Source organism: Ooceraea biroi, chromosome 6, assembly GCF_003672135.1.
Source record: "Ooceraea biroi isolate clonal line C1 chromosome 6, Obir_v5.4, whole genome shotgun sequence".
In the NCBI taxonomy this organism is placed as follows: domain Eukaryota; kingdom Metazoa; phylum Arthropoda; class Insecta; order Hymenoptera; family Formicidae; genus Ooceraea; species Ooceraea biroi.
The window spans coordinates 15,953,484-15,980,476 of record NC_039511.1 but is presented as its reverse complement, the minus strand read 5'-3'; the positions used below and the strand labels follow the sequence as shown (position 1 = coordinate 15,980,476).

Below are 26,993 nucleotides of genomic sequence, written 5' to 3'. Positions count from 1 at the left end.
CATCTATCACCTTGGTACGAAATCACGTTACAGTTATTATTAGTTTTATTCCATTTTGTTGTGTAATGACAATAATATAATGCCCCTCTTAAAAGTGTATTCAGAAAGTTCAAAATTTTTAACGACGCGTATTACATCCTTTATACATGTTCTAATTAAAATACTTTGATACGTTTTTTTGGTATGTATATATTTAAAGAGTATAAGAAAATAGGCAAATAGGAAGATATTTCAGTTTGCTTAATGCGAACGGTTAGAAAAATGGTGTAGAATTTTTTAAGACTCGACACATTACTTGACAGCTGATAACACATACCACATATTCATAGGGAAGTAATGAGAAATGTATATCTATCTTTACATGTAGTGTACTCCTGTTTCATCACTTATCATGAAAATCTGTCTGTTATTTTTAGTTCGCAATATAATAAAAGCTTCTTTCGCACGTGTGATTCTAAAAATCCTGCAAAATGCTGGATTTGTTATCGCTTTGCTACCGCATCAGCATCCAATGCTGGAAAAATGGGATTATAATTTGTATCGTCATGGGAAATAATAAAAATAATTGCAAATAATAGAGAACAGTAAATCACAAGTCAATCTAACAATTGATTTCGATTACTTTTTACATTAATTAATTGGAAATTTAAATATATAAATCTGGATTTACCAGTATCGATACTTACTTTTTCCATCGCAGGCAACAATTTTTACTTTATCTACCATTGCTACCTCCTGAACTTCACGAAATTCCACATCATTCAGCATAAAGGTCCAGACGTTATCACAAAATCTGTATGTATTCAATCTGCCTGCCTATAAACAGGTCAATTTTACATTTTTCTGTTTTTTTGATCTCTATGCAGTTACCCGAAGAATATTACTTGAGCAGAGCTAAAGAGATTTACCTTAAAAGTGAGTCTCGACTTAACTCTCGTCGCGAGAGCTTGATTAATAGCCTTGTCGAACTGTAGCAAAACTTTTATTGCAAGTCCTGGTGTTATTTGTCCATACTGTATAACATATTATCATTGTAAAACAAGGCATCATAAAATTATGAAATAAGTCTTGAATTTTAATAAGATATTCGTGCAAATACTTATATTTGTTCCACAATACTTAATATCATGCAAGGAAAGTTTTATTGTCATCTTGATTTTGTAGCGTAAAAGTCAGTTTTATTGTAGTACACGAAATAAACTTAACTAACATAAAATTACTATCGTCACATGGCTCGAGTTGAATAAAGTTTTCTCTATCTAAATCTTTCTGCATCTAAATTACTTTTCTCTATCTATAGTGGCTATAGATGCCAACCTAACCTGTCCGAATGTTACATTATTGCAATTTACCTGTATCAATTCGTCGAGACTTTCCTGCAGCGTGTTTCCCAATGTCGTATTCCTATACAATTGATAAGACATTTCTCTAAAATATATCGCGTTTGGAAAAAACAGAGATTTTAATCAGTCCACCTTGGATCTAGTTATAGGTGTTTTCAATGTGTGCCGCGTGGGGGCGCTTGTGGATTTTCTCGCGAGTACTCTGTACGACACCATTTGATTTTGATATATATACGAGTTTTTAACAAGGGATCGTCTGCACAGCCCTACTGATGAGTCTGCAGACGATCTTAAAACGAAACGCTCTTCTCTAACTATTAATGAAGTAGCCAGTCTGGTCGAAAAAGGAATTCATCTCATTTCTCTAAAATATATTGTAATAGCGTTAAAAATTAACAATTCTCCAGACTATACGGCATCTGATATCAACAAATAACAACGATGCCCATTCGCACGTCTCGATGCACGTGATACGTATGCCAGTCCGAATCATTCGGAGTCAGACTTTCGGAGCAGGCTGAACAAGTACGAGACCCTCGATATTAATTGTGTAGAGTGGGAAACAAAATCGCGCATGCGCCAGCAGACGTTTCAGGTTGCTAGGCATTTGCATTACACTTTACAAAAGCAAGAGCATTATTTAGCCTCCTAAAAATTCAAGAATGTAAAAATAAATGTTACTCTATTTGTTTTAGTAACATTTTCTCTACCCACTTCTTAGTATCTCTTCCACAAAGAATTGTAGTGCAGTAGGTGCAGTGGAACGCGCGCACTCGATTACGCTGATTGGTCCGCCGCTTCGATAGTTTCGAGAGTCGAGAGTTACGGTCGTACAAGTTTTTCGAGAGATTTCGAATCGCAGTCAGTCACGTAACGTGCCATGAAGCCATGATGTATTACGAACGCGCTTGAGACGTCCCGTATGTTTCGCGACGGAGTGTAGTTTAAAAGTGCATCTCGCGCGTGAGACGTTATACCCGAGTGCGAGCAGTTTCGTCGTAACGAGTCAACTATCGCGAATAATCGTTAGTATACGGCAGTGTCGCGATTTCGGTACTTGGCGGTACGTTTCTTGATGCCGAAAGTGATCGTGAAACTCGTCGCGTGTATCTCACACCAAGGTGTAGCAAAATTGCATGATTATTGTCAGGTATGTGCATAAGCATTATAATTAGCGCCATAATCATCGTTAATTAGCAACAATGTAAATTATATTTCCATAATATAATAGCGAAGGAGATTCGTAGAATCGGATATTTGTGCGACTTGAACTTCGCCGCGTAACACGTCATCGAGACGCGCGCGTCTCCGCTCCGCATTGTCGTCAGAATTCGAATTCGATGTAAGAGTTGCAGCAACTTCAATTTGCTTCGTAGTCGAACGCGGTAATCTAGTAATCGTAGTTTTTCGTATATATTGTGCGTAGTGCTGATTTGTTCTTGCGAGATGAAATTTGCGAGGCAGATTAATTACGAATTACGTTGTATTTAACCGCTTGCATGTTCGTGGCGTCTGATAATAGAGATATCGCAAGCGAAATATCTGAGAAGGGAACTGCTAACCTACATTTTCTCCGTTTGTTTTATTCTTCAAGTAAGTAGCACTTTACATATACTCGATATTTTTGAATAAATATTTCATTATGAAAATGATATGCATCATGTATTCATAACAACATCTCACGAGATTACAAAAATAACGCAAATCTCAGATTCCTTTAAAAAGTTTAAAATATTCGCTATCACGCGTCACATGTATGTGACAGGCCGATTTATGTGTGTGCTCAGCACATCGCGTATCTGTGTACCAGCAATCAATTTTCAGTTTGTGAATCTAGAGAGAGAAACAGATAAATTATAAATTTATAGACTAGCGTGTCACGTATATGTGACACATTATACATGCTCATCTCATTTGTTTATTTAGCGCATTTTATATTTGGGTGAAAGTGAAAGATGCAGCATTTTGTATAAGTAATAGCAAATCAATAATGTTAAAAAGTACAAAAGTGTAAGATACAATTTTCTTAATTAATATTAATAATACATATAAAAAATATAATATTTTTTAAACGTTCAAATATTAAAATGCCTACCAAAAAGTATGACAAATAAAATGATGGAAAATTGGAATAAATTTCCAATTCTCGATCACTCGAAAATTGCAGCATTCTTTTTCGTATCAATATTACAATGCAAAACGAATTGTTCTTGTATAATATTGCGTTGCCTTGGTTTCGCTTATTTTAAGTTTTCACATTTGTGATTCCGATTAATTCCGGGTTAACGCAATGGAAGAGAGTCAAGTTGAGTGGAGAAAAGGAAAGAGGAAGAGAGGGATAAGTCCAACGGGGTAACTTGAACGCTGACTCTGCTCGCAATGTTTATGCCTCTCTGATTTGCTCGGTTGCCTTTCTCGCACTCCGTTAGAAAGACAATCACGACCATCCCAATTTAAGCGCTCGTGAAGAATGAGTAGGAAGGATTATTTATCGAAGTTGTTTTAATTATTTTTTGTTCGTTGCAAAACTGCTTTCCCCATTGAATATAGTTGAATTCTGCAGATTAGGAAATAATTTTCTACAAACTTATTAGCACAAAATTGTATATAAGGAATCTCGTTTGAATCTTTTACTCCACATGAACATTATCGAAATGATTAGTGGTATCGTATTTGCATAAAGGTTGAAAGATTTTCACTCGACTTTCATCTGATTTTTAAATATTTTTTATGATATTATTCGAGAATAATTCATATTACAATATTTTTCATGTTCAATGTATCCGTTTCAATTATTTATACGTTTTACTTTTTTGTGATAGAGCAATTTATCAAATGTATATGTATAATTAACATTACTTTCATCTCTGTGATACAAATTATGTTAACTATCTTGATATATTAAAAAGAGAATGAGCTTTACTTTTCAAAAATATATCTTTAATAATAATTTAACAATACGTGATAAATGACATACACATTATAACTAATGGATATGTTTTTAATAATATTACCATATTATTACACAATTTTATAATATTATAATTTTATAATAGGATAATGGATAGTACTAATAATATAAAAGAGTAATTGAGGTAATTATATTTCTATATTAGATATTTTACAATCGACATAATATTAAAGAATAAAATTAATACTTTTTCAGTATGTCGGATAGAAAAAATTTAATTAAAGTTCACGTATTATTGTATTAGTAATTTTTAATTTCAAGTGGTGATGTGATTTTATATTGGTGCGAACTCAAGCATAATTAGTTTTTCTTTTTATTTAAAATTCACACGAGTTGAGTAGAATTGAAGGCAGAAAGCCTTATAACTATCCGTTCAGTTTGGATGCTCGAGTAATTGCCGACGGAAAGTTCGGTTTGCATGCAAAACTTCCTTCGGTAAACCGAAGGCACATAGTCTCTCGAACCGGAAATGAATAAGCAACTCTCATGAACTTGCTGCACGAAAGTGTATCTGTCTTTCCGCGCTGTAAATGTTTTGCCACATTTATTACTATCGACGGCGATTTTCAATCAGTTTGCAAATTGCAATTGCAACGCGTGATTTCTTCATACAGATCGAAAAGATAACTGATTAATTGATTGTTAAAAAATATATGCATTGCAATAATCTATTTTTAATGACAAAGTTTTTGACAAATTTCTGATAACGATTTTTGTTTGTCAAAAATGTCGAGAAATATTATTTATCAAAATTTTACAAATTATTTACACTTTAATAATGATTTAATAAAGGATATAAATGCAATGTATAATATAAAGATGTATTACAAATAACAAATAATATCTTTAATTTAATAAAAACTTTACTTTGTAATATTTACCAGAAAATTTTATATCTCTCTTCGACATTAAATATCTTTTAAATGTACAATTACATTTAAATATCGTTAAAGTAAAATTTGTGTTTGGAATTAAATAAAATATGAAACTATATCTATTTATTGACCTGTTCAAATTTAATTTGCAGAAAATCTTTTATTTTTCATCTGGAATAATTATTAAAATTTTTCATTTTTCGAATTTCAATGTAAAGTTTCAGTAATTTATTAAAAAACATTTAGAGATGATATTCATGTATTTGAAAACATCCTAAAAGAAGAGCTAAATAAAAGTAAATATAGAAATAAAAATTTTTTAAATTATCATGGAATAAATTTTTATAGAATATTAAATATTATTCAAAGAGAGATGACTGTATACAGAAAATAGAATTACAGTTTTATGACTTTCTTAGTGATTACAAAGAAAAAGACAAAATTCAAAACTATCACTCACTTCGAGTCTAAAGGTGCTGAGCTTATTGCAGAACGAGAACAAAAAGCTAGGAAATAACAGGATAAAATGAGTTTGAGAGAATTATGATTCGCTAGAAGGTTTGTGAAGGAGGAAACGCAAAAGAGGGTGGCTTTTCGGCAGTTGTGTGAGCGAAATAGTCGCATCGATCGGATTGTATGCGACGTGGTAGTGCAATGAAAGGTATCTTTAAGAGTAGTATAGCGAAGTTTATAAGGGGGGGTGGGTGCGGGGGAGAGGGCGAATGTGGACGTCGGCGAAAGACAAGGATGGAAGAGGAAAAGCGTGTGCGCGCGCGGATGCGGGGTGGGAACCGTCCGCGCGACTATTTATGTAGCTCGCCTCCCAGAAACTTTGCAAGAACAATTTATTACGGATATACGTGCCATTTGGAAAGCCAGAACTTTATTATGACACCGAAAACTTTATCTACGAGCAGGGAGAGAACTGGCTCCCTTTATCGATGATAGGGAACGCCGTGGTTAGACCTTGAGAGAGAGAGAGAATGTAAGCTGAACAAAATTAAAACTAAAGTAGTTTTCATAAATGTTACAAATAATCTGATAAATGTCTATGCTGAATTTTACATTATTAATACAACGATATGATGTTTAAGTTATATTTATTATATTAGAATATATTTAAAATTCAAATATGTCAAGACATGATAATTCTTTGTTGTAATGTACATAATCATTTCCATTTCTCACATAATAATTCAAAAAGAATTGTTATCAATTATCGAAGCAATCGCATGAATTAGAAGGGATGATGATAAGGGAAATGACAAAATCCACTTGTTACATTGCTGACTTGCTGGAAGTTGCGCCCATTTCTGCAATGTAATTGTATTAGAACAGAAAGGGTAGAGAAAAAGGAAGGATGAAAAAAGGGATATATTAGTGAAAAAGAGAAGAACAAAGAATTTCCGAGCGGCGAGAGAATAATGAAAGAGAAACAATGATTGAAAAGGAGCGAATAGGCAAGCAAGGATATATGGCGTACTTAGAATGATTAAAATTATATCTTTTGACTAATTCTTAATTCAATAACAATTTAGATAAATTATTTTTTGTTTGTAAAATATTTTTATGTTATATCTTAATAATTGCGTGCGTGTATGCGCGAAACTAAGATGCTATTAATCGTTTATAACAAAACATTTATTGCTATCAATTTTAAAATGACATTCCCTTGATATAAATATATTATTGTATTGTAAATAATTACGCGCTAGGATTGGAACACCCTATAGGGAGAATAGTGGTAAGCGTCGGCCGTTGCCAGGGCAATGAATCGCAGATTGACGCAGGCGTCGCGACGTCCGGCCGCGCTCTCACCCCCATTTTCCACCCTCCTTTATCCCCGCCGAAGCGTGCCACTGCTTAAAGCGTGCATTTCGCCCGGTCCACCCACCTTCGCCTTTCCGTGACACAGACGGTTAAGCTCGCAAAGTTTGCCGCATTATGATTTATACAGAAAAATTCTGTCGAAGGTGTCGACTTTGTGGGCCAGAGCTCGGCCCCTCGATTGATTTCAGAATCGCTATCCAATTATATCTCGCTTTTTGATATCGTCATGGATGAATATGTATGCGTTCGTGTTGCGGTATTCGGATATTCCACCTCGTGTAATAGGAAATATTTTCTGAAGAATGCTCGAGGCAAGCACGATCCCTTGACAATAGTATCTCATAATGAGGCTGCATCTGTTTTTAATTGGTGATAATGCCGCTTGTTTCTTTTTGATTTTTCTTCAGCTTACTCGTTGTATCTATTAATTTTTGAATTAGAGGAGTTGCATCAAAGTTAATTAAAACGGTCTTACATGGTGCATATGATTATTGGTTCTATGTTTCAGAAACCACAACGCATAAAGTTCTTATATTAATTATTGCAATCGATATTATTTTGGATTAATTTATTTGATGGAAATTTCGGACTTAAGATTACGAACTAATGCATAATAAATGCTTGGTAAATCTACTCAAATGTCCGACAGAGTTGAGATACCTGCATATCTAGAAACTAGAGCTGAGAAATCGAAGTTGACGCCAATATTCGCGGTTGCATAAATTTGAAACCGCGAACGTAGCATTTAAATTATGGTACTCCAACCCGTAAGCGCACAGAGTAGATAACCAGGTACTGTCAGTGGAGATAACCATGCTACGCAAATTATTGCAAGAATTATTATAATTTAATATTTCCAGAAATATTTTTTAAATAGCCTATTTTAAACACGTTGTAATGTGCATGAAAGTTTGATGCGTACAAGAAATGCACTTAGGATATGATGACATAATAAAACTTTTATTACCCCCTCTACAAGATAGTATTATCATGAATATGATACTATTATGCACAAAATATCTGAAGATATAGTTTTCAAGATTATTTAAAATTGATATTATTTATTTAATATAATTGATATTTCAAGATTATTTAAAATTGATATTGACTGTGTAATATATTTTATATATATCAAGTATTTTACGATATCTTACACAACATGTTCCAAGTCGATTAAAATCAAAGCGTGCCACCTCCGACTGCATTCTTGTTGGCTATCGGATTAAAATCGGAGTAGTCGCGAGCGTGTCCCGCTACTCGAAAGTTTGTCCCGCGACTCGGCGGGCGACTCGCGAATCGCGCACGTTAGTACGTAGTGCGCATCCCCAGGGCAAGAAGCGAGCAAAAGAGAGAGAAATAGATAGAAGGGAGGCTGACGGAAGGGTGGAAGGAGCCGCGCGCGCGGGATATATACAGCGTATGTCGCGGTAGTGTCGTCCTCGGCTCGAGCGACGGTGGGGTTGGGTGGAAAAAGTTGGGTGAAACTTGAAGGAGAAGTAGAGAAGGAAGCGCGTAGGATATACACGGAGAAAAGGGGTGGCGCGCTCTCCGTGCGGGCGCAGGGGCGAATCGGAATGAAAGGAGGGAAACGGGGGAAGGGGTTGGATCTGGAAAGAAGAGGGAAGTTCGGCGGAGACGCGCCGTAGGCAACACATCGTCGGGTTGCTGCTGGTAAACGTGGAAGCGCCGAAGGTGATCGCGACGGGGGTAGTAGCGACAGTGGTTTAGCATCGGTGGTGGTGGCGGCGGCGATGGTGGTAGTAGTGCCGATGGTGGAACGCTAGTGTGGTAGAGCGGCGTGTCCCGATGTGCCGGGAAAGTTTCGTCGAGAAACGCGGCGCGCGCGGAGTGTGAGAACGCGCGACGAGCGAGAAAGAGGGCCAGGGAGAAAGTTGGGGGTGAGTGGCGCGGAGGGATGAGAGGAGCGGGATAGAGTTTGGAACGAGAGTCCGGAGAACGGCAACGCGATGCGGAGGCAAGGTTTTCGTCTCCAGTTCCCGCTAAGCGGCCGACAGGTTTGGAACGAGCGCGGGCTACGGGTGCACGCTCGCGCGGGCACGCGGGCGCTAGCGTGTACCCGCTTGTATTTAAATATATAAGGGTACACGGCGTGCGCGTAGTGGCAACAGTCGCGCTAAAAAAGGGACGACGCACGTGGTACGCTTTATCAACGACGCTATCAATATAACAGCGGCCTTTTACCGCAGTGACTTCTGACCGCTGCCGAACCGGTACGCGACCGATAAAAACAACCGCCACGCGATAGCGCGGGGTGATTGGTCGGCGATCGCTGGCGCGGGTTCACGCGTGCTACCGCGGCGGTCGAGTTCACGCGTGGCACTACGGCCGCGGAGGGCCGCGAGGGAGCGAAGTCGACGAGCGCGCGACCACCCTCCCACCGCGTTCGCGTCTCCTCTCTTGCTTCTTTGCCGCGTCCTCCTCATCTTCCTTCTCCACCTTTGCCGGCTCCTACTCTCGCTGCTTCGTCTCTCTCTTCCTCGTGTTCCTCTACCCCTAGTGAGATATTGATTTCCCTTAGCTGACTCCCACGAGGGCAGGCGGCAGGCAACCAGGTACGGCTACCGTGCCACGAGTAGACAGCTTCCGACGACCAGAAAGAAACCATCGTATGCACTCGAGAGTCGGTCTATGTCGAGCAGATGCAGCGTTCCCTCTTTCATTTCCATCGGAGTGATGGCACTCGCGTGTCTTCCTTCCACTCGATTCGATACAGAGACACTTTTCCAAACATCCGCCACGTGCTTCGTGCGCTCGTACCATTGTCTCGCGAGATCTTCACCTCAAGTTTTAATAGCAGATCAGTAATTGAATACGTTACGCCCTATAAGCGGACCGTGCAGTCAGCTGTTTCGTTTCTATGTAATTCAATTTAATATGTACATTTGCACGCTTTATAATTACACGAACAAAAGTTTTCTTACTGATTGATGAAGCTGAATAAATGATTATTGTTACGGATTTTAAGTATTGATTAGTTAAATACGTGACAAAGGCTCGCAGTATCGTCACGCATTAGATTATATACATCAAGTAACAGTTTTCAGTTGACAGGTGATCATTTGTTATATATTTCAGCCCTGACTACTGTTTTCCAAAAATTGCATCTGTTCTGAGATGAACACTCGCAATTAGCAAAAGAGGCGCGTTTAGTATTCAGCTCGCTCGGTTCGTTCGAGAATATTAGTTTCTTCCTAACTATCCCTGCCGCTCCGTGAGTAAACGCTCTCGTGTAGCTGTTGTTTGATAATCTGTAGGTGTTTCGACAAAGTTTCGCGAAGTGCGCGGCCATGTTGGTGCCTGCGCATTGCCGGCGCCGACGAATTCGCGAGTGACATAAAACTTTTTTATTTACCGCGTTCGTGCTTACACACAGACAGACAAAAGGGTGGCTGGTGGATAGGGGGTGGCTCGGCGGAGCAAAGGGAACCGTTTCCCCTACTCGTAGTCTACCTACCCTGTATGTATTCGCCAACTCCCCACCCGGCAGCCGCCGCCTGCCGCTTTCCAGCAAAGTTTTCCGGAGATCCTGGAAACTGCGAGAAACGGCGAGGGTGAAGAGGGGTCGCGCGCGCCTGACGGAGGGGAGAAGCGACGATCGCTCACCACCCCCGTGCACTCTCGCTAGCATCCCTTTTCAGCGGATTCTAACCTAGTAACGAGTTTGCTCTGTCGGTAACGCGAGGACGCGTGCCAGCGATAAACGTGTCGCGTGCTGCGTTGACGGAAGGGGATGAGTAAAGTGGAGCACGCGAGATACGATTGTCGCAAGATGACTTGTAAACGCGTGGCTTCCGCGAAACTTTCGAGATGCGTGGGATGTGATAACGTGTAAATCGCGCGGATAGTTTGGCGCATCGCGAGATTTAATCAAGACGCTCGAGGTATGAATTACTCATTTCTATCACAAGTAATGCTTAAGTGTTAATTAGTGATGAATGGAGATTGGTGAAGAGTGTTATACGTGGCACGTTGCACATCTTATTGCCAAAGTTAATAGCTGTTCTTTTATGTCACGTGTGTCTTTTGTTTGCTTGAATAATTCGGAAAGTAATTATGTGGACTAAAAAATTTTTGGCAATATTTCGTGAGATTAGATTCTGCGGTCTCTTTGATGCATCGTGTTTGATGCAAATGTTTAACAGTGTAGTAGTCAACCCATTCGCTTTTGTGAACACTCGAGTTTCTCAGCATTAGTAAAACAACTCAATTCCGCTAATTTTCAGTTATTCTTGAGCTATAATCACTTTGAGGATTTCCTGTTTCGTCAGATTAAATCGCACGAGTGAAGAATTATAGAATTGTTTGGATACTCGATAGACATACTGCATTTATGCCGGAGTAAGTCAGGTCAGCTGATCGTCTACTGGTCCGACTATATAACGCTGCTTGTTGTGAGAGTATCAACGCTTTTTGATTATCGGGATTCCGTGCGCGCAGACTCAATGCGAGATTAATCCTCTCTGCGAGGAAACCCCTTTCACTACGAGCTTACCAATACCAACGTACGTTCAAAAGTTTCGCGTGCATTGAAAACTTTTGCGCTTCTCTTCTAGCCAAACAAACTATCGGAAACCGAGAACTCTAATCTCCATCGTACGGACAATTACAGGTTTAGTGTGAAAAAACGATTGTTAACTGTGTGAAATCGACCATCAATTTAGGTTTTACAGAATTATTGTCCTGCCGAAGATTTATTATAGTTACACAAATTATTCATCGTTTGGGTATCTTCAACCTCCTACAATTTGCACAGTATTAAATTTTTTATTATCCTTTTTTAATATTGTTTTCCTATCATGTCCGTTTAAAATACTTTGCGTTTTTAATACGTTATGCAAATGTTATACCGTCTATTAATTCGATAAATCATCGATAAATAACAAGAATAAAAAATATCCATTAAGCAAAATTATTTTACATATATCTAAAGCGTTTGCAATGATTGAATTTATACTTTTATTAATATAAATATAATGTTACTTTTAATAATCGATAATTATTAAATATCACTTTTATTGTTTAAGATATCTTAATATTAGTAATAGATAGTCATAGTTTAAAAGTTACTTTCATGTCAAATCAAATATTTACTTGCAAATCTGTAAACAATATCGTAACGTATAAAAACCTTTTTTCCAATCTACCTTGCCTCCTTCTCGCTTTGCCTGCTCTTTTGCATTGTGTGCTTATATTCCAGACGTCTATTCCATTTGTGCGGGATATGTAAATACTATGTAAAGGAACATGCGTTCTTTGCTCTCGCATATGAGACGCGTCATAAACAAAATCCCGTCTGCGTTTAGCAGCACGTGTGACGACGACTCGATGTACGGCGAGGCGGAGAGGTACTAATTAAGCCGCTATCGTTCTGGCTTCCGTGGTGTAATTCCGCGTTGTTGGCATTGTGCTTCGAATTCCACCAAGTGGCTGTTGGCTGGGCGCTTTTGGAGTCCCCCGAAGCGTGGTCCGAGGCCTTTCAAACCTGATTCCGCGCGCGTGCGTTTCATCGTCGTCGTCGTCGTCGCATCGTAGCTAACATCGTCGTTGACGTTCGCGCCGACACCGTCGTAATCCTAGCCGTTTTCCTGTTGTCCTTCCTCGTTGGGTCTCAGAAGAGCACAAGTTAACTTCGTGCCGTTTTGTGCCTCTTTACGCAAACACCGGCATATTGTCTTGGATAAGCTTTGTATATTCCGTCGCGATTCTTCCGTCCGTTCCACGATGTAAGTGTGTCATTATAAGATGCACAATAGCGAGTCACGGAAGGAAAACTGGTTAATTGTACGTGAAATCTCCGTATCTTTTATTTCCGTTGAAAGCTTCAGTAATAACGTGCGCATAGCCCTTTGCTACTTTGCCAGGAATGCAAGTGACTATGGTTTTCATGAAAGATACGAATGAAAAAACGGTCTCTCTACTGTCTATATTAATGCCTTGTAGAAGAAGTTTACATTATTATTTATGAAAAGATGGAACCTTCCAAGAGTTATTCGTGTATTCATACCGATCTGGAAACTATTCTTAGTGCATTTGAAATTGTTGCTTATATGACATGAGAGTTTTTTATCCATTAGTACCGTTGACTTTGAACTATTCTAAATTTAACGTGTAAATTATTCTAAATGTGCCGTATAAAATTTAAATGTATAGTTTGCATTTATGCGAGTCGATAGCTTATTTAAAAATTGATATTGATACATTTTACAAATAGAAACGTGAATTAAAGTTTAATTAAAAAAAGATTGATTTTTGATTTGTTACAAATTTTCAATTCCACATTGCAAAGTAATATATTTATCCAAAACAGCAATGACGACGAAAATAACAAGCAGCATTTTATTTCCGTAAAAGCTGTTTTGAATACAACTCATATTTCTCTTCTTATTCCATTTTAGCTCAACATACAATAACAAGTTGTAATAGAATATGGAAAAGAAGATACGTGAATTTAATGGAACAAGATTAGAGAGAATTTTAATTTAAATAATATTTTTACTTCGTCTACTAGTTTATAATATTTAAACACGCATAAGTAAAATCTACTTAAAAACCGTTGGTTAAGAGCGATAACGCGCGTGACGCGCATTTAAATGATTCTATGACAGGGTACAGCTCGGAAAGTTCGAAACGATTCGAAGAAGAAATGGCGCGCCGGTGTTAAAGTTTTCACAAAGGGCGAGTTTGGTCCCGTAATTCTTCCGAAATCTCGTGTCACGGATACGTTTGCAAAAGAGTTGCGGGGAACTCGTGACGAAAGTTGGAATCACGTTGTTGGATCGACACGTTTCTTTATGAGCTCAGTCAACCACCGGTCCCGCTTTTACGGTTCCCATTTCTTTGCCTCTGAGCTCGCCTTCTGTATCCGATGAATGTCGTTCAGAAGTTCGGTACGCCGAAACTTCACCAAAGCGCAATCTTCCGTGTCGCACGTTTCGCTGTCGCGATGGGGAGTATGAATCTGTCATAGTTACCGCACTTTCTGGACGGCACTCCCGCACCGATTTCTGTTTTCGAGTACGCGCGTCCATACATCACGCGCAATATTTTTACGGCGGATTTTTGCCAAAAATGCGAGCAGAAAGTCTGGGTCATTGAAGTCTTTTGTTTGCCGGAAGAACTGACATTTTGGAATGAGCGATAGCGGCGATATCTCAAGCTTCGGTATCCGCCCGATGGTCGCCGTCGTGCTGACTCTCGGCGAAAGGACTTGAGATCGTCGAGAAGTTGCGGATGTCGGGACAGACGAATGGGAAGTAACGGAGAGCCAATCGTGCGGCTATAATAGCCACGCAAAACTAGTCGGAGAAGTATTGGCACGGGGTATCGGATGCCCGATCGACCGGGACTCTCAGTTTGCGTTTGTACAGCCTCGGAAAGATGTGTGGAAAGAGAAAGACAGAGTGGAAGATCATCGCGAACGTATATCTCCCGTTATTTGCGATTAATCGATGGTCACGTTCCATCGATTGTGATTTATAAATGAAACAATGGATCGCATAAGGCTGAGGTATACGTGGTGATAGCGATAGTAGAAAATAAGAATGGATTGTTGTAAAGTGAGAACGTATAGCCGAAGCATGTCTCTATGTCCGTACGAATGATTTTCTTTATTTTTGTATTTATGTTTTTGTATTTTTATATTTTCATCTTGACAGGGAAAATTTTTTACCTGTCACTCTTCGTTTAACATCAGAAGAGAATGTTGTTTTTGGAAATGCATTTCGATCATGAAGATTTTCAGTTTGACGGCATGAACGTTTGGCTGAGGAGCGATGATTTCGATAACCACCCTCAGTCTCGGCTTCTCATTCTCCGGCTTGCAGCATCGACGTCAGCTCACCGCGGCAGCGAGAGTGGGGAAGTTTACGTCGTAAACTTCGGGTCTTAAGGGTGGAATTATAGTTCGGCGGAGCGAGCGCCGCGCCACGCAGTTGTTACCACGACGAGCGCTTTAAAAGTTGGTCCCGGTTCTTCGTGTTGGTTCGAGGGAGAGTAAGGAAGTGGATTCCGGGAGGATGGGGGCGGCACGGGGATGACGTGAAAGGAGCGAGAAGGGGGTGGAGACGCGGTTAAGTTGCCAGGAAACTTTGGTAAAACTGAAAAGTTAATTTCGTCGTGTTAAATTACTCGAGCGCCCGAGCATTAAACTTGCAAAAGTTGGTCGGATGACTGAAATACGTACCCTCCCTCCTCGCCGTCTTTACCTTGCCCTCCTTCTTTCCTTTTTGCTTTTACCTCCGCTAACTGATCTAAGACGCGAAAGAATATTGAGATCTGATTGCTTGCGTCAATTTAGAAGGCTGTACAAAGAGAGATAACAGATTATTTAACAGTAGACTTAAGTATTTGTTAATTTATGTAATAGAGATATATTTGTATACGTTTATCTATCTACATATCATCCTTCGAATGACCAAATCATTATATCATTGGAAAGTTGATAATATTTACAATATGACCAGTTATATTGTATAAGTGATTCTTTTCAGCAGTTAAGCTTTGGATACAGTAGAGACAGTAAAGTCTTATCTTTCTTTAATTAATTTTATGTAAAAGGATTTTATTTTGTAACAGATTTTTATAATTTGAAGATAAGTTGCAATAATTGCAACATGAAAATTTATAAAGACTTTTCTCATATTTTTCATACAGAAATTTCGAAATTTGAAATTGGGAACTGAAAATTGAGAATTCAGAAAACGCATGTACTAAAAGTAGCCCGTCAGCTTAATGCGACATTCCCTGATACATGAAACTTAACGTTTAATATGTTTAAGTACTTCGTGTTCAAATATCTGCTAAAATAGACTGTTGCGAAGTGAATTGTCTTATGAAATCTGCCTCAGCGAATCTATTGGATGAAATCGATCACACTTTATTTAATTCTTGGGTCGCGTTCCAATTCGGATGAAGTTCGGGGAAGCGTGATCGTAATGGGTGGTGCACGTTTATGGCAAATCGATCGAGGGGAAATAGGAAGAAGCAGAAAGGGTTGAGAGAGATATCGTCTTGCAAAAATCTCTTTATTCGCGTGATTTATAGCAGATACAATGAATTTTTTATTGAAAGATCGCAGATAATTTATGGATCTATCAGCACCACGTATACGTATGAAAAAGTCGAAAAGTAGGGTGCAACGATAATAATGAGTGAATATGCGGATGCTCCGAAATCACCTATTCGAGATATGTTGTCAGAATAGGAATCAAAAGGCAAACTAAAGAAGTGGTTTTTTTCACGTTATAGTTATGCAGTCAAATATTATCGTTTACATAAAATTTCCAGTTGATTTGAAAAATTTTACGGATTTTTTATTTAAAAATTAGAAAGAAAAAATCAAAATTAGAAATCGTAAAGAAGGTAGAAATTGCCATATATGATACTACGAATTTGGACATATTATACAAATAAGTCAATTAAAAAATTTTTCATTTATTACAAGAATATTTTCGATTTCATATCAGGGCTAATTAGAGTTATATGAACTATGGTTGAATGCGCCCAATCGATCGGCACGAGCGGTCGTTGTGACTGATGATCAGAGCCAGTAATATTTGCAACATTTGTACCGTGAATTACGTTAAAATTAATCCTGACACGTACACTGTATCGGTTTTTATAACTGGCATGATACTATATATTCTTATCCGTTAATTAAAATAATGACTGAAGTGCAAGTTACCGAGACATCTAGTCAGCAATTGAATATTTTCGCAGGCAATAGACCATTTATACATTTATTTATTATAAGATTCATTTTATTAAAATGAAATCTTATTGCTTTGAAGAATTGGTTTGATTTTTTAATCTTAAACGCAACCGAAAATCTATGAGATTATGTGTATTATGCGTGTAATAATAAATAAAAAGCGGCAAGCGTGCAAGAGATGAGAAGCAATCTAATTAGTAGCAGACTTTGTATTGTTATCACGGCAAATGTGGTTTGATAGCTAGTTAAAAGGATATCTTCGCCTTTTTTCGCTGATGGTTTGGTCGGTAAGGTCACGGTCGTAATCCTCGCCGACACGTACATGTGCTTGCAGCCTGCAGCCAGTGAAGTGTGATGTGTGTGTGTGCGAACACGATGTGGCGCGTGAGTAAATACGCGAGAGAGAACAAACTTTTGCGACGGCTATAGGGAGAGCTGTTACATGCAACACACACGTACATACGAGACTGGAGATGTATGTATTCTACACGAGGATTTTACGGCGGTTGTGCGAGTCTATTCTGAAGAGATTTTTTCACAAATCCCTGCCAATATTTGATGTACTTTCATTCTGCAAAGCTGCAAACTTTGACGTAATTCAGTTCGATTATACGTAAAATTATAAATAAATAACGAAAATCTGTTGAATTTGACATTAAGAGAAATACATATTTGCATCATGTTGCAGCTATGTGTTTACAGTTACGCGGTTATTAACTTTTGAGTATGCAAGATGATTTTTTGAAACTTGGCACGCGCGATATATTTATTTATTTATAATATTCTCAAATTCTTTGATCGAGTTGTTCCTTTGATCATTTTTACATAAAAAATCTTAAGTTTCATCAACATTTAATTTCTGCGACTTGTAAATTGCAAATCAATGTTTATAAATTCTACATTTATGAATTAATATGATTTGTTGGGATAATTTTTATTGTATATTTATTTCTGTACATGAAAATATAAGAAAATGAGAAGGAAATAAGAAAAATATTTATCATATTTTTTATTTTCTCTATATTCCATATTTTTGCATACTTTTGTATAGGGAATACTGTAGAATAGTCGGCAATTTTATAGTTTATCTAGCAACGAGAATCCGAATGTGCGATATTTGGATAGTCCGGAGTTGGGATGTTGGCGCGGAATCACAATCGCGATTGTGTAATGGTGTGAGTATGCGCGCACGCTCTGTCTCCCCTCGAGTCGTTCGCCTATCCTTGTTTCGGAAAACTTTCCGGTGATGAGCTTTGTTGGTCGTTTCCCCAGCAGGACGGAAAAGTTAAATGCGAAAGTTTTATCCGATATCCAGTACCTCCGCGCGTCTGGAAAAGGTGTCTACGCACGTGGCTGTGTCGCGTGTCTGTAGTAGTGTACATGCCCGACACTATTCTCGTTATAAATAACATTGAAACAAACAATTAGGAAAGACGGATCGATATATTTCTAAGTAAGATGCAAACGAACACATACGCTATACAAATCAAATTGGTGAATTTTTTCAGTATATTTCTCTGATGTAACATGGGGTAAATTGCGCGGATTCATTGGAATCCGAAATTAAAAAGGGGACAATGAATTCTGCAAAATGAATCATGAATAATTACGCGTTTCACGAGAATAATCATGGAAAACAATATCAGAATCCTATTATTTTTCATCTGGTACATTGGAAACATGTTTCATGTTACCAGAATTACCAGAATTTCAGGAAAGTCAGGTCGAGACTGTTTCGTAGCGACTACTAGCAAATTTTAAATGTTACTGAGATGTGGGTTCGTCTGTTAATAGAATGGCGTCCAGAAAGACAAGAAAGAATCACTCGATACAGCACCTGCTCGAGCTACCCTCGAATCGGGAATCGAAATTGCCGCGGTTTCCCGTGAAGGATCATGCCGATCACCCGCCATCCATGCCAACACCGCGCCAAGTCCCGGTGACCGTGTTGCATCCCTCTCCGAAAAAGGTAAGTGGGACACGATAATTCGCTGAAAATCCGCAACAATGAGCATGGAAGGAAGTCATGCGAAATTGTCGCATAATAATATGTAGATGTACGATGTTGTCATGTTGAGACAATATCGATAATATTCTAAAACTGTACAAATGCTAGAGCTTAATAATAGAACGTCGAAGAAAAAGATCGCCCTACTTTTTAAGGGCGACATGGTTATTATCCGCGTGGAGAATAATTACTGAAGCTTTAGCTCATCGAGCATCTCGAGTTAGGAAATATTATGTAATCCTTCAGAAAATTCTATCGTGCTGTGTTGAAATAGCCTTTACTGTCCTATATAACTGTATAACAATGCCAAGCATTGTTCACGAATACACCAGCAGTAATTTATTTATAATGCTCATTTTTATATCTGTATTGCATCTGACAAATTAGAGGATTACAAAAGAAGACGTGGGTTTATCACAAATAAAAAGATGAGATTTGTGAAGTACATAAAACTGAACGATCATAACGACGTAGGATGCTGACGTTTTATATTATCATAGTTTTTTATCGATCATTTCATACGTGAGATAGTTATTACTCGTATAAATGTTCACGCAGGTCTGAATCCGTGCTGCACAGCGGAAGAGATAATTTCCAGTTTTATCACTATCGTATTGATGATTTTGTACCGTTATTTAAAAGCGTCATTAATAACGCTTTTGATCTTATATGATTCGTTGAGCCGAGACTAAATCGCATATAGTTATAGAAAGAATAAATGCATAAAATCATTATGCAATTCTCATTAAATAATATTCTAGATATACATATATATGTATATAAATCAAATATTTCTAATAAGAGTTAAATTTGTAATTTAGGTTAATGCAACATGAGAGGATAGAAAAAAACATAAAAAGATTTGTTGAAAAAAATTATTAAACTTTAATTATCTAATTATAAAACTACTCAAACTTTTTTATTTCTGTACTTATGTGACAACTTAAAAAAATGACTTTATGATTTTTTTATTATTACTTAAATTATTATTTAATTAAATGCATTTTATTTCAATTTTATAATGTAAAAGAATATCTAAAGATTTTATTTTAAATAAATGAAAATTTGTGTTATTTCGTGTATATGGTGTATGTTGTGTATACATTGAGTAATTATATTTATTTAATTATTAATATTTATATTTAGTTTATTAATTATATTTAGTTAATTTTGATTTGCTCTGTTATATAATAGATTATAACTGATGTTGGAGAATTATCTTTTACTTTTGCATAATACACATACGTACATATATGTATATATAGCTACACGTTCATATAAATTTAAATTGCACTATATACATCTCTCTCTGTCTGTCTGTCTGTCTTTCTCTTTCTGTGTTATGAAATATATATTGTGAAATAAATTGATAGGTATTATTATCTTCTCATGATTCTGCATTATTATCGAATGTCGATATGTTTTGTTACACATGATTTTAGTCTTATTAATTTATTTTACCAACTTTCTCTGTTATAATAATTAGTTATTACTGTACTTTATAGTATGAGATCGTTATATATTATTATTAATATTCTGAAAACAGATAGAAAACAGTAATTTTATATCTTGAATGATTATCTTACCGACTCTACTTCCTATTTTATTACCGACTGGTAAAGGGTAAAGAGATCCTTACTTATTCGGTGTCGACCGAGTTGAGCGCACTTTTGAGGTCTCAATCGATAAGGCGAAGGCGGTTGTTGATTAAAAGAAATCTTTTTTAACAACATGTATCATATAATTAATGTTTATCATTTCTTTTTTTTACGGAAAACAATTTTTGAAGATTCATTAATTTATTTTTACAAAACTATTCGCTATATACAAATTAAGATAAAAAGTATGATGTGTTTGTAAAATGCATTTGCAATTATTATTAATATATTTTCTTTGTTGTGAGAAATTTACTTATAATTGAGTAACGCTTTCTGTTTCTTTGTCTTTTGCAGTATAAATTCATACTATTATTAAAAAAATAATAAGACATATGAACGATAATGATATACACAGTGATGAACATAACTGTGAAAGATCTCTCAATAGGGGTAGGTGCTTTACGGTCGTATAATTTGCTATTGAAATTCTATGAATGGAGTCACGGCAGAAGGCGTCTTGGGCATATGCAAGCTGGTGGGCGTGGACTGAATTTATGATAATTGCATAAATCAGAGCTTTCCTCCACAATAATCATAATCTATTGGGATAGTTGCGCGAAGTTAGCTATTTAGCCGTCGGCAAGGATCGGGGGAGGGATAGGAGATCGAGGGATGCTTCGCGCTGTACTGAATAAGATAAAGTCTTTGCTGAGATTGAAGCTAGAAGGGAGACTATATTTATTCCTATCATGAATCATCGTAGATACATTGTTTTAATTTCTTGAAAGAAGTTTAATATTTTCAATAGCGTGATGCTATTTGCAATATCTTTGTATCGTAAATATCATGATCTTGAATAATTAATCTATAACAAAATTTAAGGATATTGTTACAGAGATGTACGTTATTAAAAATAATTTTCTTGTGTACGATACATAAAAAAAACAAAAATAGATAGATTTTTAGAAATCAATAAGGCGCTGTAGCCGTGAAGTTAAGAGGTGATGGAGTAGAGGGTGCCACCAGCCATCTTCTGGATTTTATGGGGTGCGCGAAATGTTTCAGTACAATTTTTTTATAATATATAAGAAATAGTAACAGTTAATATAATGGTAAAGGTAAAATATGCAATATCGGTATTACAAGATTTTTTCTTATATAATAAATAAGTACTGCATCATAAGACAGTTTGCAGGTGATTGCACATGATGTATCACATAATATAATATTATATTAATTCTCGCAGTTTAAGTTTCGCGCTTACATATCTTTAATAGATTCTATACACTTTGTTAAAAATAGCGAGTTTAGATTATAAAATTGTGCAAAGCCCGAACATTCGATTTCAAGTAATTATTTTTTAATCAGACCGTTTTGCCTCTCATAAATTCTTTTTTATCGCACAATATAAAAACGTTCTAATAATCAATATGTTTCGTCAAAAGTTCAGCTATCCTTGTACATACGTCTTATAATAGTAACTTGCGATGCGGGAGCGATTAGGACTTATACATTGTTTAATGCTTTTACGAGAATCAATGTTATTTCGAAATTGACCTTAATGCACCCTTTGGCGAACAATGACGTTAAAACGCCATCAGCTCGGCTTCTCGGCTATGGGAAATCGACGGCTGACACTGTCATTTCGGAATCGCTGGTGATTTCTTTATTAACGGCACGGGTCTTCGCACGGGCGCCGTTGGAATATTAATGTCGAAATCTCCGCCGCCTCAACTTTCATGATCGTTACGGTTACGATTACGATTACGAGCAGCCGTTTCTCTTAAAGGGGAACTCTTATCCCGTGCTATAATATTCTTTCGATGTACGAGATGTCCTCTTAGATTGCGATGATGGTGCACGTTACAATTAAGAAACCAGTCATATTTAAGCGGATATAATTAACAAAGTAGCAAGCTACAGCAGCAATAACTTTGTAAAACAAGTGTTAAACTACAGCATAATTTGTTAAAATAATAGATGCCATTACAACAACAGAAATTGCGAATTGGCTTATCAAAGAAAACGTTGTTAAAAATTAATTTTCTGCAACTTTATAATGTGCACAGAGAAATATCTGTTTGGGTACCGGCTAATCTCATGGAAGCTTGGAATATGCGGCGTTAAAATGGCGAAAAGCCAACCCCAAATCCGCTTAAGGACGCGTGTTTATTACTTATGGCCACCTGCCTCGTCTCGATCTCTGATTCATATACATGGCAGAATTACAGAATGATTGTAAATGTTTAGTTTTCTATGGTCATTAATCGATTGGTGCCTTATGCTATTTTCCGTTAATGAGCAAACTATTTGAGTCGATCAGAAAATGGATAATAATTGATTTTACGGATAATTAGACGTATATTTACGCGCAGAAATAAATTTATGCCGAATTTTTCGACGCGCATCGGATTCCTGCATGTTTACCGGCTGTCATTCGACCTGCTCTCACGAAACGTACTTCTTTGTATTTTACAAGATACCGTTAGCAGCATCGCTCTCTCGGGGGAACCTGAAAAGATGAAGCACAGTACCCTTTAACTTTGTCGAGCTGTCACGTTGATCGGGGTTGGAACGAACCCTCCAATTCACTCGGTGGGAGTAGCCGCGCGGTTGAGTGAATTTTTATGAATGAATGCGCGAGGATACGCAGATCCAAGGCTTTGGAATGTGCACCCTGTTTTCACCCCTGTACCTATATTTACGACAGTGACTCTCAGTTGAAAATTTTATCAGGCGTTTGTAACGAGGCGGTCAGGCGAGGCAATTTTTTCAATTAGTCGCGCCACTTTAAGGGACGAATTTCCGCGTTACAAATAGATGCTTCCGGAATATCACTTTGATCACTGATGCTTCCTAGTGACACGCTTTTTTTATCGCTCATCGGATTTTGAAGACTATTCGTAAATTATCCTTTGTAACTACATGCATTTGGAATAATTTACATGTATCCGATATATTTTTTATCACGCAATATTTTTCGCTACCGCTGAAAATAATAATTATGCATCGAGCATCGCTGTATTCTTTAGCCACAAAGCGACTCTCATTCGCGGAAGGGTCTGAGGTTGAAGGTGTTAGACTTCACCCTTCATAGCTAAAGGGGAGTTTATAAAAATCGTGTCAATTAGGCCTCAAGAAAAGAAGACAAGCGGGATACGGTGCTCGACGAGTGGGAGGGCTTTCAATTCCTCTTATAAAGAGATCACCGGCAGGCATTTATCTCTTGAGTGTTAGACGCTATTTTGCAAAGTATTTTTAAAGATTAGTAAAAATGTAGTTTTCTTTATACTATTTTAAGAGTACGTTGAGATTTTCTTTTAAAATTAATGCTTTAGCGAAGTAGTCATGTACAATATTTTATATAATTGGAAAGAAACTTGCAGAATTATGAGAATAATTGGTAGTCGCATATAAATTAACGTAAAAATATAATATGTTGTGCAAATGTGATCAACCTTCACTTTTTTGCAAAAACGAGAACACAATGTACACTTAGGGTAACGTTACATTAAATGTTCGCCTCTAACGTTAATACCAGGTTCCAGCGATTATTACGTCCTTTTTGTACTTTAATTCCCGCTTGATTGCGCAAGGAAGAGAAATGGTTTTACTTCAGGTGGATTTCTCTGCACTTGAATGAAGGTCGTGATTGCGTTCGGTGAAGAAGGGAGAAGCGTCGATCGGCCTAGGTACTGCTTCGGGCGAGGATTAGCCCATAGGGTATTGTAACGTCGTAAATACACCCCCTTTTTACCCCTCGAGCTTTAAACCCCCTCACCCTCGTTGCCTCTCTACGGTCGGTAAGTTTGCCGACTATTTTCATCGACATTGGTTCCGTCTAAAATGTGAAATAATTTCTCTACCTTCTTTCTTCTCTCTAATCGCACTTTTAATTAATAAATAATTTTTATCAGTTTCGATACTTGTAACAAAAATGAGAAGAGCCGAATGCGAGAGTTGTTATTTTTGTACTTCTGTTGAAGTATTAATTTAATAAGGAGAAGAAAGAAAAAAATTATCGCATAAATGTAGCGACACTATTAGCTATAATTTTAACGTCATAAGTAATAGCCATTCATCAAATTTTACTTGTAATTATCTGAAATCTTTTCTGTTCGTTCTCATGGTCTAACCATTTAGTGTACTTCTATTACATCTTGAAATAAAATTTGCGATAGTGCAGTGATGAAATATATCATTTGGCAGTGATGAAAGGAATTATTATATTGCAATCATGTCGTGTCGGTATCCAATCTTCTTGATGGAAATATATCATTATATTTTATACTTAATATTCGAATACGTCCCGCGTGGAATATGATGGCTCGTTTATCGATCGCGAAAGTTCCGTCCGCGTCTCATCCTGTCTCTGTTATCAGACGCGATCACGAGATATATTATAATTTCAGCAGCAGCCGCTTATATAGGGGAGCCGTGCAGTTTTTCGGCGAGACACAGAAAAGATTAGGGAAGGCACATTCCGAGAGAGAAAGAGGAGGCACTTTAGCCAATGTCATCGTTTCGATACTTACTCGGCAGCCCTCGGTCCTACGTCGCAAACGATATCTCGGGAGCGAAATCCCAGTTGCTTCGAGCGTACGCGCGCGCGCTTATAGCCAGTAGAAATAGAAAGGGTTTGCGAAGGGCTCCGGAAGGACTGCGGGGTTATAATGAAATATAGCCTCGTTCCGCCTCGTATAAGACTGCATTAAGATTATACGTTGGCGCGTTCCTTGGCGACCGAAGACGGTCGAAATAAACGGGGCGGCGCGGTGGTAGGGCCGCGGTGGCTGGTGGCTAAGGGTAAAAGGGGTAAGGGATTCCTCCTACGGTGTTTTAATCAAGCCGGATTTGCTGCGGCAAGCCGTGGCTCCAACTTTCATTTTAGCGAACCCCGCCCTGACAAGCCGTGCACGAACGTTTTCGTCTACTTCCCTTCGTGTTTCTCTCTCTCTCTTTCCATCTGAAGTTCTCTCTCGCGTTCGGCAGCTCGGGATCTATACGTGTGTTTGCCCGGCATTAAAACGCTATCCCCGTTTTACGGGGACGCGTGATCCTGATCCCGTTCGTCTCCTTAAGAAGCTGCGTGATCGGAAAGGGTTGTATTACGTCGAAACGAAGTTGGGTGGTTTTCGTCAAGATGCACAACATCGGCGAAGAGAAGTTTATTACGTTCTTCTGACGTTATGTTATCTCATTTATTTAATCATTTATTTGATATTTTTGCCATATATTTCAATCATTTTATATCTTTATGCAGGCGTCTCTTTGTGCAGTAAATTATATTATATATATTGGTATAAAATTATATATTTATTAAACTAATACAAAATACATCATGTCATGGATCTTATAGCGTAGATCATATACATTACTGTGTGTGTACTATATACATATGCACGTCATCAAGTGGCAAAGATAGTAAGTATGCCAAGGGATTCGTAATAGTGCATTATTGGAAAGTAATAGAACATTTTTTATTTTTGTTCCTTTCAATGCTTTTGCATTGTAATCGTTTCAAGTTCGTCTAGCGAAATTGTTTGTCGATCTTATGTCTTCCGTATCTCTCAGTTTCTTATTTCTCCGACACGGCGGAGCTCCATTTATCTAAGCGATCGATGCAATTACGTGAGCTTCTTCTTCGATCGCACCTATTACTGAACCATTTGTTCCAACGAGGCTGTGAAATTGTGATGAGGACTTTGTTTAATCTAGACGCAAGTCGTTAAAGAGCGCGTTATCATTCGGCGAGTTCAGTCCATGAAATAAATTTAACTAAACATTTTCTAATATATTTTGAACTTTCAAACACTGCTTGCTTGAATGACAAACAACAATTTATCAGGATGACAAAATTGTAGATTTTTTTCTCATGGAACTATAAAGATTTCTACGGTAAAGAAGATAAATCTTGTACTAATTATTACAGTTTCTTTTACAGTTTCTTTCATGTTTCTTAAAATAAGAAAATTAACTTTTGCCCCAGTATTTTAATACAGATTTTTGAAAAGTGTCTAGCATCGAGATAGATGACTCGTATCGCATTTCGATCAATCAACTTGCGTGCATCGTATTTTCCTCTAATTTATTTTTCCCCTCGCGCACAATTACTCGATGTACGTGACAGTCATGTAAACTCGTTCACGTTAAAAGCTGGCACTCCTTAGGATCAAACTTTCCATTCCAGACTGCTTATATTCCGTGCTCTATCACCTCTGCTTATATAAGTCGTATCTCAAGTACATAAGACTTTGGCTCGCGTTACCAATACAGATTACCCATCCACTCTTTCTCGAAGATCAGAAACGTCTAACACCGTTCCTCGTCGTCTATTCTTAGCTCAGGCTCGTGTTAAGCCTTGGGGATCTGCCGAGACTTTATATTTCGACGCCTACTTCAGTCCTACCACCCCTGTATTTGTCTTTCGTGTAACCGATACTTTCAGCTGACGAATCCAAGGCCGTGCTTTCGCCCACGGACTACAGAATTATTCTCGTTGCTTTCTCTGTTATAGTTTTTAGTTTTACACCATTCCATTGGTTAATAATTTTTCGACGGTAAACTAAACTTGCGTGCGTCGATTACTTTGATTGCGTGAGTAGCGTATATGCCGAAAAATTTATTGTTACGAGACT

General features: G+C 37.6%; 2 protein-coding genes and 1 long non-coding RNA gene across 8 annotated transcripts in view; 1 reads left to right on the top strand and 2 right to left on the bottom strand.

The window, feature by feature from the left end:
- Nucleotides 1-30: 30 nt before the first annotated feature.
- Nucleotides 31-1,573, bottom strand: LOC105284579 (transcription initiation factor IIA subunit 2). Its single transcript, XM_011348224.3, has 4 exons — nt 1,353-1,573; nt 909-1,013; nt 687-816; nt 31-514 (listed from the first exon to the last, which is right to left on the bottom strand). The coding sequence occupies exons 1-4, from the start codon at nt 1,422-1,424 to the stop codon at nt 483-485; spliced, it is 339 nt and encodes a 112-aa protein (XP_011346526.1). The 5' UTR covers nt 1,425-1,573; the 3' UTR covers nt 31-482.
- A 369-nt stretch (nt 1,574-1,942) lies between these two features.
- The window catches only part of LOC105284577 (mucin-12), a 275,050-nt gene continuing 249,999 nt past the window's right edge, over nt 1,943-26,993 (top strand). For all 5 annotated transcript variants that reach the window (XM_026970345.1, XM_026970344.1, XM_026970343.1 and 2 more), the window contains exons 1-2: nt 1,943-2,493; nt 18,544-18,718. In XM_026970345.1, coding sequence (XP_026826146.1) covers nt 2,480-2,493; nt 18,544-18,718 — 189 coding nt within the window. In that variant the 5' untranslated portion in view covers nt 1,943-2,479. The remainder of the gene's footprint in view (nt 2,494-18,543; nt 18,719-26,993) is intronic.
- Nucleotides 2,907-10,921, bottom strand: LOC105284578. Of its 2 annotated transcripts, none has more exons than XR_003406645.1 (2): nt 9,222-10,921; nt 2,907-3,176 (listed from the first exon to the last, which is right to left on the bottom strand). It is a non-coding gene; the product is annotated as an uncharacterized LOC105284578 (long non-coding RNA). The 2 variants fall into 2 exon arrangements; XR_894895.2 differs by lacking the exon at nt 2,907-3,176 and adding an exon at nt 7,428-8,233.

Bases quoted from the DNA above. Each gene is read 5' to 3' on its own strand.
- LOC105284579 (XM_011348224.3), bottom strand. From the start codon at position 1,424: ATGTCTTATCAATTGTATAGGAATACGACATTGGGAAACACGCTGCAG. The intron at 1,014-1,352 runs GTAAATTGCAAT...TATGTTATACAG, and splicing joins GTCTCGACGAATTGATACAG to TATGGACAAATAACACCAGG. The intron at 515-686 runs GTAAGTATCGAT...CCATTTTTCCAG, and splicing joins TGTTGCCTGCGATGGAAAAA to CATTGGATGCTGATGCGGTA.